At 37.3% G+C, this 17,405-nt stretch overlaps 1 protein-coding gene across 1 annotated transcript; it reads right to left on the reverse strand.

Moving 5' to 3' along the window:
* Nucleotides 1-1,935: 1,935 nt before the first annotated feature.
* On the reverse strand, nucleotides 1,936-5,628 carry LOC106430481. Its single transcript, XM_013871270.2, has 6 exons — nucleotides 5,600-5,628; nucleotides 3,878-5,501; nucleotides 3,161-3,786; nucleotides 2,804-3,083; nucleotides 2,646-2,726; nucleotides 1,936-2,544 (listed from the first exon to the last, which is right to left on the reverse strand). Exons 1-6 carry the CDS (start codon nucleotides 5,626-5,628, stop codon nucleotides 1,936-1,938), a joined length of 3,249 nt encoding a protein of 1,082 aa, XP_013726724.2.
* Nucleotides 5,629-17,405: the final 11,777 nt, after the last annotated feature.

Genomic DNA, 17,405 nt, shown 5'->3' on the forward strand with positions numbered 1-17,405 from the left:
ACAGCCTGACTAAGCGATACACAAGTTGGAGTAGGTCTCCATATAGGCGCTGTTACGACTGATACAGACTTCACTATAACAGCAGCCGCATTAGGACCCAGTGGAATGCGACCAATCTTATATGTGGGCTCACTAGAGTAGAATTCTCCTTCAGCAACAACCAAATCATCATTCGAAACCCAATCCAGTATTTGGCACCTTATTCCTCCGCCCTTGCTCACATCGCTTCTCTCAGAATTAGAATCAAATCCGTTTTTTTCCTATACCCAACAACCACAATCATTTTTGTTACAACCTTATACATATCAGAAGTTTGAATAATAAAACAAGAAGAATAACGAAGTTACCTTTTTACCAGCCAAGTCTTTAACCACATTTTGCAAATCTTGAACCTTGTTGATTAGTTCTGCTTGAGCTGCTTCAAGTTGCTTGACATGTGAATCTCTAGCATGTAAGAATGCCAACTTGGTTACAGTAACCCCTCGTCCCAACCCCCTAATTCTTCCTGGCTTATCTTTTCCTAGAACCTGAGTGACAGCATCTTCACCGATATTATCTGCTGAACTTGATTCCATTTCACTGTCAATTCTCTTTATCTTCTCCTGCAATTAAAAATTACACAAGTTATGTAAATTGTATTCTATAGCCAACAATATTATTGTTACAAGTAATCTTACTATTGTATCTGCAAATTCTTGACGAACGGGTGTTCCATCAGAATGTGTATGACCAGCGACCCAAACCTTAGTTCTAGTGACTAGCTTAGGATCAGAACTGTTTTTTTTCTACAAGTTAAATAAAGTAGTAGTCATCAGATCTCATAAACCCAATAACACACCAATTATTATTTCAAATTGTAAAACATACCATCTCCTCTGCAAGCCGATTCATGCCTTTTCGACTAGTGGTGTGGGGAATTTGAGCCTTTCTGAGTTCCCTGTACTTATTACTTTGTTCCTACATAAACCAAATACCATTTTGTAATAAATGTTACTTACATAACCCAAATGTAAATACGCAAGACACAAAATGTTACCTGAAAAGCTGCAGTACATCTTCCTTTCACCCAATTGTTCCAAGCTGTTACCGATTGTATGTTGCTGGGTTTAATTATCTGTAGTTGCGCCTTGTTTTTTGCTGCTCTAACTATGGAAGAGAGTCTAGATTTAGAGGCCCTCCACAAACAACCCATCTGCTTAAAGACTACATCCTTTTGCCAGTCTTCTGTCAAGTTGAATCGTCCCTGTACATAATATTCATATTAATACTGAACTCGTGTGTATGTATATACATAGGTAACAGAATTACCTGTATTTCCTCCCACAGAGCGTCTTTTGTTTTCTCTTCCAGATGTCTCCAGTCATCTAGCAATACAGGCACATGCTCTCTCACAAGAGGACCAAGGAATGAGGACAGTGTCACTGATCCACGACCAACATGCTCTCCCAAAGAATTGAACTCCACATCTACCTTGTCCTCTATATGTTTCGCCACTTTTCGCATTTTAGTTGGACCTCTAGTCTTCTTCACTTGGTTATCAGATTGCTGTGTTTGTGTCTCAGAGCTAGGAATGACTTCTTCTTCTTCGTCTTGTACATTTTCCTCGTCATGTTCTTCTTCAGCTGGTTGTGTTTCGTACTGATCATGTTCTTCGGGTGGTTGTGTTTCATCATCATCATTTTCTTCTTCGGCTTCTACAGTTTCTGGTTCTTGTTCCACTTCTTCTGAACCGGTATGTTGCTCGAGTTCGTCGTGCTGTGACTCCTGTTCCACATTCTTCTTCGGGCAATTCTTCTTCTGTTTCTTGGTAGATAAAGACACCACAGGACTAACAGCAAGGCCTGCTTGACGTTTACTGCGACGCGCCTTCTCAGTAACAGCATTCTCGTTCATTGTATCAGTTTACCTGTTACAACAACAAACTTATTATTAATCTCAAAGAATAATACCCTCACAATCATTCCTAACACAAAAACTCTCGTCATCTGAAGCGTGATCTCCGATATCTTCATCATGCTGGACTGTTAACGTTGCAGGGCAAATTTCCTCTTCAGTCTCTAACTCATGATATCCTCTCGGAGGTGCTCTCATAACAACATACCAAGGAGAGCTGTCATCCTCTCTTGAGTAAAAAACTTGTTTAGCTTGAGAAGGCAGAATGTATGGATCATTAACAAATGCTGACTGGTTCGTGTGGAGATTCACAAGTGTAAAACCGTCTTCCTCTTTAACACCTTTCCCTTTATGTGCCCAACTACACTTAAACAGAGGCACCTGAAACATGTGGTAATCAAGCAATATGATCTCCTTTATGACTCCATAGTATGCTACCATGTCCGCCATTTGATTAGAATCTTTCGCACTAGCTCTGCACATGGAGAATGCTTCATTTGAAACCCCACAGTTCTGAGTCTTCCTTTTGACATCGTCTGTCTGGTATCGATGTCCATTAACTATATATCCCTTGTAGGTGTGTGCGACATTCCTTGGTCCAAACGCAAGCCATCTGAGCCGCTGAGAATGATCCTTTGAGTTATTTGGTATCTAGCATGAACAGATCACATATCAATATCATTACCACATCACATATCAATATCATTACCATGACCAGATCACATACCTTATCTTTTATCTATGTCGAAAACCTTTCTGTATGAGTTTTCCATAATATGGTACCATTTCTTGCACATCTTCCATCTTTTGCTTGAAGTTCCTCTAAATGCATCCTGTAAAGGCAAAAATATCTTCATCTACAGTTATCTACACTGATAGTAAAACATAAAATATCTATATCCACACTTACTGAACATAAGGATCCATCACTGCAGTATTCATGAGGACATAACGATGAGCTCTCCTTATCAGTAAGTTTCACTTCTGTAGCTTTTTGCAAAGGGCGCCCTTCAAGTACATTATCATGTGCCTCTAAATCTTCATTTCTTGTCATTGGTTCCTCAACTGGTACCGATTTCTGTAAGAACTCCATACAAAATGCAAGACATTCACCGGCTAGATAACCCTCTGCCATACAAGCTTCAGGTCTTGCAAAATTCTTCACAAAAGCTTTCAGTGTCTTCATATACCTGCAAATGAAGATGGTTAAAATATTGAAATTCGCTTCATATAATAATTAAGCTTCTAATGAAAACAATATACTTACCTCTCAAATGGATACATCCACCTGAAGTGTACAGGGCCACCCAATCGTGCTTCTCTCGCCAGATGCAGTGGAAGGTGGAACATGATATCAAACAATGAAGGTGGAAAGAATCTCTCTAACTGGCACATTGTCTCCACAATCTCTGTTTCTAGAGCAAGTAGCTTCTCAGGATCAAGAACGCGTTGACAGATTCTGTTGAAGTAATTGCACATACGACTCACTGCAATCCGAGGTCCTTTTGGGAGTAAACCTCTCAACGCAACCGGAAACAGATTCTGCATAAGAACATGATGGTCATGTGACTTCATGCCGCCAATAGAAGGAGGATCCAGTGAGACACAATTGGATATATTTGCACAATATCCATCAGGGCCTCTGAAGTTGGATAATCTTCTGCAGAATATTTTTTTTTCTTCTTTAGAGAGCCAATACGCAGCTGGAGGCAGATAAGTTCTCTTCCCCCTTACTTGTGTATGTAAGCTGCTTCGAATACCCATATCTTCTAAATCCTTTCTCGCTTTCAGGCCATCCTTTGATTTGCAACTATTCATCAGAATAGACAACAGGGCATCGCTCACATTCTTCTCCACGTGCATCACGTCGATGTTATGCCTCACAGGCATATCCTACAAGAAATTTTACAAGTATTTAGCATAAATAATATTAACAATTTCAGACTAATAAGGTAGGTTAAAGAAGGTAAATCAAATAAAATACCTTCCAATAAGGTAAGTCAAAGAAAATAGATTTTTTCTTCCACCGCCACATATCATGATCTTCTTCGTACTCCTCAGCTGAAACAACATCATCCTCATCTCCTTCACTCCTCTTTCTCTTACTCTTCTTAGGTAAGAGTTTTCCAAAATCGTTTTTAAAGTCCCTTATACTGTCTAATATTTCTGAACCGCTCTGAATCCTCTTTGCAGAACCAACCTCAACCGTATTGTCAAACCATCCTTTCTTTCGTCTGTATGGATGACTAGGCATGAGCCGCCTCCTGTTCTTCATGTATACATGTTTACGACTGAACTTTAGCCACCTATGTGGTGTATCCTTCCCACAGACATTACACGCTTGCTTGCCCTTCACTTTACAACCAGCTAAAGTTCCTAAACCAGGGTAATCTGTGATACTCCACAGCAACATGGCTCTAAGAGTGAAACTCTCCTTCTTAAAGGCGTCATAAACTTGTATACCTTCTGTCCACAGTTCCTGCAAGTCTTCCATCAATGGTTGTAGATATACATCAATATTGTTGCTAGGTGCGGTTGGGCCAGGAATTAGCATGGTCAACATAATGTTCTCGGACCTCATACACTGCGTTGGAGACATATTGTAGTTGACCAAGAGAACAGGCCATGTGCTGTGGTTGGTGTTCTGGATGGAGAATGGATTCATGCCATCGGTTGAAATACCTAGTCTTAGGTTTCTTGCCTCAGCTGCGAACTCCGGCCATTTGTTGTTTATCTGCACCCAAGTCAACGAATCCACTGGATGTCGCATAGTTCCATCTTCAGAAGCATTAGTGGAGTGCCAACACAACTCCTCAGCCAACCGCTTTGATCTAAACATTCTCCTGAACCTGTCTTTGATCGGGAAATACCTAAGCACCTTAGCAGGAACCCCTTTCTTCTCCTCACCAGATTGCTTATCCTTCTCCCATCTTGATTCACTACATCTTGGACAGCTGACCGCATCTTCATACTGTTTTCTATATAAAATACAGTCATTCTTGCAGGCGTGGATGACGTCGTAGCCAAAACCAAACTGTTTCAGAAACTTCTTCATCTCATCAGTAGACTTAGGTAGCACATTTTCAACGGGAAGCATGTCATGAACCAAGGACAGTAGCTGATCAAAATAGTTCTCAGACATCCCACTCTTCACCTTTATCCTGTAAAGTCCCATGATTGCAGCAACTTTTGAAAATTTCTCACACTCCGGGTACAACGGAGTTTCTGCATCCTCTAACTTCTTTCTGAACTCAGCCTCTTCTGGACTGTCAGGCCCCTCAAACGCTCCTGCATTCTCTTGTTCAGCAGTCTCATTGCCTTCACTTGCCAAGAAAGTCGTTCTGAACAACTCGTAAGCCTCATTTTCAGATGAGTACACATCAGCTGACTTATCTGGTCTTGTCTCCCCGTGTTTTGTCCAAAACACACAACTCTTGTACTTCTGATCCATTCCTCTAATCACCAGGTGCTCCAAAACTGTCTCACAAGCTTGATGGCAGACATTGCGACAATCAACACAAGGGCAGAACATTTCAGCTGGATCTCCTAAACGTCTTGATGAAGAAGACACAAATTCACTAGCTCCTTTCTCATACTCAAGGCTATTCCTGTCATGTAGAACAAATGAGAATACAACATTCAGTCTTCCAAATAAATGAGATCAACACAAAACAATTTCTAAAAGATAGTGAAGTGAAGTTAATACCTTGGTAACCAGACCCACGATTTATCCATGTTACCGCTCCGAGCAATTGTACATACAAGACGCTCACTTTATCAACCCAGAAAACCAAAACAGAACGAGTTTTGTAAATAAAAGATGATAGTGTCACTTGTTTTTACCTTTCGATAAAATCTCTTCAATTTTGCTTCGAGTCAGCTACAAAATAAGAGAATTGTGTTAAAATAGAAAGAAAAAAACTAAGTAAAAGAGAGATGAAAAGAAGAAAATGGACCTTAATCCGAAGATCTACAAACGAAATCCTTCCTGCAAAATAGTATACAGAAACGCATCAATTGACAATGCAATAACACTAGAACATATATAAGAAAAAGAAAATCGAAATATAATCTGATGGGTAGGTTAGTAAAAGCGAACTCACCTTCGACGGATTGGGAATGGATTACGACAAGAGAAGAGGAATTGAAAATGGATTCGACATTACGAGAAAGTGGATTCGAGATGAGAAAAGGTAAGAGCTTAGGAATTAAAAATGAAATTAGAAGTGATAGAGATTGAGATTGATTCTTTCAGCACAAAAGAGGCAAGGAGATACGAGAGAGAGGGAAGATCGTAACCCTAATAATTTGGGTTTTTTTTTCGACACTAATCTTGTTTAGGAGCCAAAATTTTACCAAGTGTCCCGGGTATAACCGCGAAACTCAACCATAACACTTTTAATCATTTATTGCTATTATTACACTCCTATTTCTTCTTTAACATACACTTAATTTTTTTTTTCAGTTCACAACTCTAACATAGCGTTTCGAATATACAAACGCTATCTTTAAAACCCGCGTATATCAAGCATAACACAATTGAAAAAAACGCTATTCCGGTCTGCTATTAAAACCCATTTTTCTTGTAGTGTCTTCTGTGTATTTTTTTCCTTATATTTGCTTCATGAGCTTATATTTGCTTCATGATTCCTCATTGACTCACTCTTTATTTTTTGTTATATAGGAGTGTTCTGGGATTAGAAGATCCATATGGAAAGAGGAATTTAATATGGATATGTTTGAAGAGGAGTTTCGAGCTGTAGTAGTAACTGGAGCAGAAGGATGGAGTGCTCAACATGGAGAAGCAAGCTTGAGTTCTAGAGTCGGTGTAGATGATGGTGATGAAGCCGATTCTCAGCCAGCAGCAGAGACAGAAACTCAACCACAAGCTCAGACACAAACCCAGCGCCAAACTCAGACTCATTCTGGAAGTTCGAGAGGAAAAAGAAAGCGTAAGGAGAAGGATATGGTTGTAGAAGCTTATGACAAACGTACTGAAGCTCTTATGGTGAAGAATAAGATAGCAGAACGGATGTTGGAGCGTCAAGATGTTGGATATGGTTGAGAATGTATTAGAGATTCTGTACACATTGCCTGGAGTGAGAGAGTGGTCTCCATTATATGAAGCAGCAATGGAACATCTTATAGACAGTGAAGGGAGCAGAAGGGCTTTTATAACAATGAAGACATATGAAGCTAAGATTAAGTTTCTAGAGCTTAGGACTAAGATAAAACGTGACTATGAAGCTTAGGACTATTATGGAACTTAGAACTAGTATGGAGCTTAGGACTATTATGGAACTTAGGACTAGTATGAAACTTAGAACTAGTATGGAACTTTTGCTTTTGATCTGATCTTTGTATGAAACTGCCTTTGTTCTGTGTTAATAAAAAATCTTGGTATTGTTTATGTCTTGCCATTAAATTTATGTCTTTATATGTTTGGGAACAGATGACTTAACTGAACTTATGCATTTAAATTCCTGTTACAGTTTATATGTTACAGTTTAAGCAGTTTCTTGTTACAGATTTGTCTTGTTGTGTCTTGTTTTAGCGTTCTTGTTCAGATACTATTGGCTTTCTCCCACTATTTGCATAGGATCCGGCGATATAGGGGACAAAACATTAATGTCATGCAGATAACAGTTATTTAAATGTCAGGGTATTAGGATATAGATCTTATAAATAATAATTTATTCGCATTACATGATTACAAATTACATTAAATATAGTGTGCCAAAAATTTGTCAATTATTTTCCAATTTATATGATTCCAAAGTCCACATTCACATTTTGGGATCTGTTTCCGAGTTTGTAGTACACACCATATTCTAGATCAAAGGCCTTGGTCAACGAATCAAAACTTTTGTAGCTAACATTATTTACAAAAATCCTACAATATTTACAAAAATCCTACAATATTAACTCTGTTCAAATCATCAGGTAATCTCTCTATTTACAAAAATCCTACAATATTTCAGTTTTTATCGCACTTCTATGCATCTAATTATTTTTTCACAACTTTCACTTTTTACCAAACTCCCTAGTCAAAGACTCGTGGAGTCAAAAGTCGTCGATCATTGACTCGGGACAAATGGTTGAGTAAGTGTTAGGTGTCCAACCAAAATTTTGATTTTTCTTTAAGCGTGTTTGTCATAGTTGCTTAAGAGAAACTAATATTGAATTTGTAGTGTTTATGAGTTTATCAAACAACTTTTGTATTTGTACGCTGTGAGTTAGTGTATAAAATACGAACAATCACATCGTTTGTAATATAAGACAACGATCAACTGTTATAAAATATTTGTGAATAGTTAACGGAAATGATTCACCATCTGACTCATAAGAAAAGTGATTATTAAAATATCCATTGATAAAAAAAAAAATCCATTGATATTTTGATTTTGTGTATATCCATAAACTCGATACTTGCATTACTATGAGTGGAATACAAGCAAGCGATTTCATTATCTAACACATTTGTCTCAAGTTAAAAATGAATCAAACTTAGGTAGACGTACGTGGCATGCACTACAAGAAAACAGGGGGATTCTGATGGCCGAAATCGTCGGAAATTCGTCGGAATAGACTGATTCCGACGAATTTCCGACGTACCCGTCCGTCGGTATCGTTTCGTCGGAAAAAAAAAATTCGTCAGAATTTCGTCAGAACTTCCGACGACTTTCTGACGAATACCGAGAAACGTCATTCTGACGAACTTCCGACGATATTACGATGCGGATACACGAGACCAGAGTTCATCGGAAAACTACGTACCGACGAAGAACGTTCGTCGGACAATTCCGACGTAGAGTGTTCCTCAGTTTATTCCGACGAACTTTGGGCGTCGGAAATTACCGACGGACAACGTTCGTCGGAATATACCGACGAACCACGTTCGTCGGTATATTCCGACGGAAATGTGGTTTGTCGGTAAATTCCGACGGATATATGTCCGTCGGTATATTCCGACGACCATTGTCCGTCGGTATATACCCTTTTTTTTTACAAATTAATTTTGCATTTTTATATATTTTTTGATATTAATAAATTTAAAAAATCGGAAATTTAAAACTAATAATATTATAAAATTTAAATTCATAAAAACCGAAATAGGAAAAAAACATTCATAAAGTTTAAAATTCATACAAACCGAAATAGAAAAAAAAAACATTCCGAAAGTTTTAAAAAGCCGAAATAAACTAAGATGAACTCGAAGACATCAAACGATCTAGCTTCTGCATAATCTCGGTGTTGAACTTCTTCTGGGATGCCAACTCAGCAAGGATAGTGGCATTCTCCGAACGGATAGTGGCATTCTCCGAAAGGATAGTGGTGTTCTGCTCCTCCAATGCCCCAATCCGTTCATCTTTGTCATGTAGCTCCTCGAGAATCATGGGATCGGCATACGGAGCTTGCGAAGAAGATGCCGGATACGAAGAAGCACGACGGGCCAACCCAACTAAACGGCCTCCTTTCCTTTTAGGAACCGCCTACAAAAATATTTAAAGTAAGTAAATAGGGACAAGTAAGTAATCGACATTATAAAAAAAATATATTAATAAAAAAAATTACCTTTTCAACCATCTCATTTATTTGCAATAGAGACAGGTTGGTTGAAGCTCCCGTGGAGTCGCCGTCATCAGAGAGAGGCTGAGATTGAGAAACTATCTTAGCTTCCACCAAATCAACTACACCTTTGATCACGGGGTCCTGAATTTGACCCGTCGTCTTGTTAGTGTGAGCCACCTTAATGAGTTGGAGACGATCAACGGGATTACCGTCATTTGCTTCGATCTAAAAAAACCGCCATTATTAGCCAAGAAATATATAAAATATTTATTTAAAAAATATAAAGATAAATAATAATAAAAAACTTACAAGTTCATCCTCCTTAGTAGACATGGAGCAAGCGCCGAGGTTGTGCACATACATACCTTTCCCGCCACGATCGCTCTTCCGGTTCCTGGAGTTCCTAGAAGACGTCGCTGCAGTGTCTTCCCTCTCCCAATGAGCTATCAACTGCTCCCACACCGTCCCGTTGATGAACCGTGGCTTCTTGTTCTTCTGCCAAACTGTCTTCCACGCGTTTATCTGCTTTGTGTAAGAGTCCATGGCCTTTTCGTTGAATTTCTTACGGACTGTTTCCGTAAGATCGGAGTGCCAGTTGAACTCTTGCTACAAAACAAACACAATTTAATAAGTAAATATATGTAAAAAAATGTAAAAACTTTAAAAAAATGAAGAGTTACTATACCGCAAACTGACGAAACCACAACTCTCGTTCGTCGGAAGGGATCACACTCCACTTTGGATATCCAAAACGGAGCATGGAGTACATCATCTGGTTGATGCTCCGGCTAATGCCATTTTTCGACTTGGTGAACCTTTAAAAAAAATACAAGTTAGCAAGTTAATTAAAGGAAAAAATATAACGGTACAAATAAAAAAAAATACTAACCAAGTGCTATGGCCTCGTCGTGGGTTGGGTTGGAGAAACGGGAGATGCTCTCGACCTGGTTGTTGAACCAATAGATGAACCGGCATGACCCCCGGATCCTGTTGAGCAGCAGCGTGAGGGGCAGCGTGAGGGGCAGAGGGAGCTGGAGCGGGAATATATGCGGGAACCGAGTCATGAGACGATACCGATGCACGGGAACCGCTCACCGAACTACGTCGAAGACGGGCTGCGGGGCGGGCTTCATCCTCGGCCCTAAAAAAAAAAATTAACCCATCAAACATATTTTCATTTATATATTTACAAAAGGTTTTATAAACGTTTTAAAAAAAACTATTAAACCTTTTATATATATATATATGTATACAAAATTATAAAAAATTTATAAATATAGAAAAATGTTGTTAAAAATTTATAAATGAAGAAAAATGTTGTTAAATATTTATATTTTTTTTAAAAATGTTTTATTATACATAGTTTATTAGTGGAAACTTAAAAAAAATTATAAAAAATTTTTTTTATTATACATGATTTATATATATATATATATATATGTATACAAAATTATAAAAAATTATAAATATAGAAAAATGTTGTATAATGAAGAAAAATGTTGTTAAATATTTATATTTTTTTTAAAAACGTTTTATTATACATAGTTTATTAGTGGAAAAAAAATTATAAAAAATTTTAAAGTTTTTATTATACATGATTTACATATATATATATATATATGTATACAAAATTATAAAAAATTTATAAATATAGAAAAATGTTGTTAAAAATTTATAAATGAAAAATGTTGTTAAATATTTATATTTTTTGAAAAAAACGTTTTATTATACATAGTTTATTACTTTAAAAAATTATAAAAAATTTTAAATTTTTTATACATGATTTTATATATATATATATATATGTATACAAAATTATAAAAATTTATAAATATAGAAAAATGTTGTTAAATATTTTTAAAAAATTTTAAAAACGTTTTAAATATCAAAAAACGTTTTTAAAAATCAAAAAACGTTTTTAAAAATAAAAAAAAAGTTTTAAAAAATCAAAAAACGTTTTTTAAAATCAAAAAACGTTTTAAAAATCAAAAAATGTTCCAAAAAAAACTAAAACAACAATCCAAACAACAATCCTAACTTATATATCCTAAACTATCCATTCAATCCTAAAATTTTCAATCAAACAACCTAAAATCCGAGATCAACTTCCAAAACCCTAAACAATTGATTAAAAAAAGGTTTGGGATGATTCTTACATGATTTGGGGTTTGGGGAAGAGATATGAGGGTGAGGAGAGGATTCGCCGGTGAAGAGAGGTGGAGAAAGGCCGGAATCGCCGGAGAGGGGGAGAAATCGCCGGAGTGTTTGTGAGAGAGAGAGGCCACGGAGATAACGAAGAAGGAAGGAGAAGGGTTTTTATTTCCAAGGATTCCGACGGACACTGGTTCGTCGGTATTCCGTCGGTATAATTAAAATATACCAAATGCCGATTCGCGAAAATTTTCAAGCGGTTTGGTTCTCCCGGGCTAATTGAAATTCCGACGGAACGTGTCCGTCAGTATTTTCCGACGGACACATTCCGTCGGTATATTCCGACGGAATTCCGACGACTTAGTGTTTAGGGTGTTCATTTCAAGTTTCTAAATGCAAAATCCAATCTTTGATAATATATATAGTATTTGCATAAAGATTTAACAATAAAAATGTTTTATAACACGATTTTACACAACAACATTTTTTGTAGTGTAAGCTTATATAAATATGATTGTATAAGTATATAATGTTAAGATGAGATGTTATGAAAACAATGATATGCATACATAAATATTTTAATGAGTTGTTATATTTGAACGGTTGCGATCTAATACTATACTAAACACTTATTATGTGTTATTTTCATAGTTTTGGCATCTAAATTTATAGATTTTTATGATTGAAACTTTATAGAAAAACATGTCGTCGGTATTTTCCGACGAAATACCGACGACCTTTCCAATTTTCAATGAAACCAGTTGTCGTCGGTATGTCGTCGGTGTATTGCGAGGGATTTCCGACGGACCATTAAAAAAAAAAAAAAAAAAAAACTAATCAGAATCTTCTGAATCTTCATCAAACTCCCCAACCTCGGCTTCCGGCTCTGAATGTACGACAGCATCATGTCCAAACACAGTCAAATTCTCAACGAGTTGAACATTTTCCAAATCTTCAACTGCCTGGGCGTTGCTGGTAGACTCTGGTTGCAATGGTTCATCATCATCAGAAGTTCCATCCACTCGTCCTCTTGGGTTGATTTGCGTTACAGTAACCCATGGATCGTCTCTGTACGTCACCCGAGGGTAACTGATGTAGCACACCTATACATATCAATTATACAAGTATTAGTTCAATATATAACATTAATTAATTATATTGTAAAAAATTATGAATAGATTGACATACCTGATCAGCTTGCGAACCAAGAATGAAGGGATCATAATATTGAAGTTTCCGCCGCGAATGAACTGATGTAACACCAAACGCATCAATCTTCACTCCTCTATCTGGGGTGGTGTCATACCAATCACAATAGAATACTACACAACGCAATCCAACCATTCCAGGAAATTGGATTTCCAATATTTCTTTTATGTTGCCGTAGTAGACATCGTCACCAGAAGAAGATGAAACACCAGCATCATATGTTGTCTTAGAATGACCTTTCCTTGTGAATGCATATCCTCGCGTACAAAATTTAGGATATGATTTGACCACATAGTTTGGTCCCTGCACAAATTCGCGTATCCAATCATCGAACACAAGACCTCTGGCCAAACCATCATTCACCTATAAAAAAAAACATATATGATTGCAAAATTAATTAGTTTATATATATTAAATTTAAACTAATCATTTGCATAGGGTAATATGATATATGACTCACATAACTACGAAGCCACGCAGCAAATCCGTTATCTCTAAGTTGTCGAAGCTCATCTTCTGTTGCATGCCTGTGAGTCATACGCAACTCCGCCATATATACACTATATACAAAAATATTATCAATATGAAATAAATTTATTGAATATTAATCTAACAATAAATGAATAAATATTTTTACCTCTCATATTGTAGAACATCTTCACAGTTGGTGAGCAAATATGTTTGCAAATGAGCGTGCTCAGTGTCCGTAAGTCTCCGCTTCGTGAATTTTCCACTAAGTCGTCCTATTTCCTTGAACATGCTTGGGACAGTAACATGATATGTTGCTCTCTCCCCTCTATCATCATGCCGAGCAGGTCTTCGGTGTTTTGTTTGCACTTCTGGTGGAAAATAATTTTCAGCAAAGATTGCAGTTTCTTCATTGATCACCTGTGCCACTATAGATCCTTCCACCCTGCTTTGATTTTTGACCATCTTCTTCAGATGATGCATATAACGCTCAAAAATATACATCCATCTGTACTGCACAGGACCACCAAGTTCCAATTCTCTTGCGAGATGAATAGCAAGATGTTCCATTACATCAAAGAATGATGGAGGAAATATCTTCTCAAGGTTGCACATGCTGACTGGTGCGTTTGTCTTCAAATTATTAATACCCTCTTCAGTCACTACTCTGCTGCATAAGTCGCGGAAAAAAACACTAATCCCTACATAGATAAAAGACATAATTTTCGTAAGTATTAAGTTTTTATAAGCATAATTGTTAAATATAAAAATAAATTAAATTGTAAAAATATAATATACCTGCAATTGCTTCATGAACATTACGTGGCAATAATGCTGAAAAAGCAAACGGAAGGAGGCGCTGCATAATTACATGACAATCATGACTCTTCAAGCCAGTAAACTTTCCTTCGCTTCTATCAACGCAGTTCCCCAAATTTGATGCATATCTGTCAGGAAATTTCACTTTATCTGTAATCCAATCAAAGAACTCTTCTTTTCTAGCACCATCTAGCCGATAAATGGGAAAAAGGGCCGTACCGTTCTCATCAACGTGAAGTTCAGAACGATCACAAATATCGACTAAATCCAACCTTGACTTCAAATTATCCTTCGTTTTACCTTGGATGTTAAGGACTGTGTTCATCAGATTATCGAAGAAGTTCTTCTCAATATGCATGACATCTAAATTATGCCGCAATAGATGACTCTCCCAATATGGCAGATCCCAGAAAATACTCTTTTTGTGCCAGTTATGTAGCTCTCCAACCGCATTGACTCGAATGTTTTCATGTCCACCTACATCTGGCGTCCTTTCTGCATCAAAATACCTAAACTGCTTCAACAAATCTTTCCCACTAACTTCCTCAGGTGGACCATCAAACACCTGCTTGTTCTTCGTAAACGAAGTCTTACTCCTGCGGTATGGATGATCAGGTGGTAGAAATCGTCTGTGACAGTCAAACCAACACGTTTTCCTTCCGTTCTTTAGTTGGAAAGCATCTGTGTCATCTTGACAATATGGACATGATAGCTTCCCATGTGTTGTCCATCCAGATAACATACCATATGCTGGAAAGTCACTTATTGTCCACATAAGTACTGCCCGCATCTGAAAGTTTTCTTTGCGCGAAACATCGTATGTCTCAAAACCATGCGCCCATAGTTGTTGCAACTCATATATTAGTGGTTGAAGAAACACATCTAGTGATCTTTTAGGATGATCTGGCCCGGGGACGAGAATTGAGAGAAACAAAAACTCTCGTCGCATGCACAAGCTCGGCCGTAAGTTGTACGGTGTCACAATAACTGGCCATAGAGAATACTGTCTTCCATGCTTTCCAAATGGGCTGAAACCATCAGTAGATAATCCAAGATAAACATTTCTTCTCTCTTCCGCAAATTCTGGATATGTTGACTGGAAATGTTTCCAAGCCTTTGCATCTGAAGGATGTCTAATCTCACCATTTGTGGAATGCTCTGCATGCCATCTCATTGCTTTTGCTGTGCGCTCACACTGATACAACCTCTTCAATCTTTCCGTCAAAGGCAAATACCACATTCTTTTGAATGGGATCGGAACTCTTCCCCTCGTCTCCTGATAACGAGGTTTCCCACAAAATTTGCATACATTCCGTGTCTCATCCGCTCTCCAGTAGATCATGCAGTTGTCAATACATACATCTATCACTTCATACGGTAGTTGAAGACCTGCAACAAGTTTCTGAACCTCGTAGTATGAACCCGGTGCAAGGTTATCCTCAGGTAGAATACCTTTGACAAAATCAGTAATCGCATCCATACATTCTTCAGCCAAATTATAGTCTGTCTTAATACCCATTAATCTAGTTGCAGATGATAAGACTGAATGACCATCTCTACAATTTTGATACAAAGGTTGTTTTCCTGCATCCAACATGTCAAAAAATCTCCTAGACTCGGGGTTTGGTTCTTCCCCTCTATAATGATCATGTACCATCTGCTCAGTACCTACACCATAATCTATATCCGTTCTAGATTCTTCTAACCTAATATCAGGCTGAGGTTCACTAACAGGCTGAGGTTCGCTAGTACTACCATATTCATAACCAGTTTCCCCATGAAGGTACCAAACTTTATAATTACGTGAAAACCCTTTCATATACAAATGAGTCCAAACATCAAATTCTTTTATAACCTTATTATTATTGCAAGAAGAGCAGGGACATCTTAACATACCACTTTTTGCATCCGGTTGCTGTTGAACAAGCCTCATGAATTCTCCAATCCCTTGAACGTATTCTTCCGTAAGCAAATTGGTGTTCGGATCCAAATGAGGTTTATCCATCCACGAACGATAATAAACTTCTGAAGACATGATTTTCACGGAATTGTTATGACTAAAGAGAATGAAGAGAGAATGAAGTGTGAATGAGTTGAATGAGGAGGGGTTGTATTTATAGGAAATTGCTTACGGACCTCCGACGACTTTCCGACGGAATTCCGACGGATGTAAAGCAGTCCGTCGGAATTCCGTCGGTATTGTCCAATCTCAAACGGCTATACAACGGTCATATATATTTGTCGGCAACGGTCACATGGTTCGTCGGAATTCCGTCGGAAATTCGTCGGTATTTTCCGACGGAATTCCGACGACTACAACGGTTACATTTTTTATAGGAATGTCGTCGAAAAGTCGTCGGAAAATTCCGACGAACCCTATTTCGTCGGAATTCCGTCGGAAATGGCCGACGGAATTCCGACGACTTAGTTTTCTTGGATTTGGTCGGAAATTTGTCAGTATTCCGTCACAAATATCCGACGACCTTGGTGTCCGTCGGAACCTCCGTCGGAATTAGGTGTGTTTTCTTGTAGTGATGTGACTATCTTTACATCCAAGGTATTGATTATGTATAAGTACATGTTAATCATACAAAAAGTAGAAAAATGAACACTGAAGGAGTCTATATAGTTTACAAACTAACAATTAGCCAGTCAATTATTATTATGAATATGCAATTTGCAAGTTATCAATAAAGTTATGCATCATGATGAACTACAATTATTTGATTTTAATTTGCTAAGCACATGAGCAAAAACCAAATGGAAGCGCGTTGAGAATGAAAAAGAGATTAAAAAGTGTAGGTTTTGGTCCTCCATGTGAGTGATCTCAACTTTCTCACTTTGGCATTAAATTCTTATCCTTTTCTTTATTTCCTTTACATGTTTGCATTGACGAGTAGCTGACGTAAATTTTTTAAAGAGTTGTTTTTGGGTTTACACGTATGGTGAACCTCTAGGTTCATCAACCAATAGGATTTCATTATTTCAAATTCGATATCTTTTAAAAAAAGAAACAAAATATTGTCAAGTTATATTATTTTTTTAATAAAAAAATTAAAAAAAATATAGTAGTTATAGAAAAAAAAGTTACAGAAAAATATTATCAACATCGTCAACAAAACACTAAACCCTAAATCATAATCCATAAACCCTAAATCCTAAACCCTAAACCTTTGGGTAAACCTTAAATTTTTGGGTAAACCCTAAACCCTTGGGTAAACCCTAAACTTTTGGGTAAACTCTAAACCCTGGGTATACCCTAAACCCTTGGTAAAATCCTAAACTCTAAATAA

Source organism: Brassica napus, chromosome C3 (assembly GCF_020379485.1).
Source record: "Brassica napus cultivar Da-Ae chromosome C3, Da-Ae, whole genome shotgun sequence".
NCBI lineage: Eukaryota > Viridiplantae > Streptophyta > Magnoliopsida > Brassicales > Brassicaceae > Brassica > Brassica napus.

Bases quoted from the DNA above. Each gene is read 5' to 3' on its own strand.
- LOC106430481 (XM_013871270.2), bottom strand. From the start codon at position 5,628: ATGGATAAATCGTGGGTCTGGTTACCAAG. The intron at 3,787-3,877 runs GTATTTTATTTG...AATTTCTTGTAG, and splicing joins TTGACTTACCTTATTGGAAG to GATATGCCTGTGAGGCATAA. The intron at 2,727-2,803 runs GTAAGTGTGGAT...TTGCCTTTACAG, and splicing joins GTGATGGATCCTTATGTTCA to GATGCATTTAGAGGAACTTC.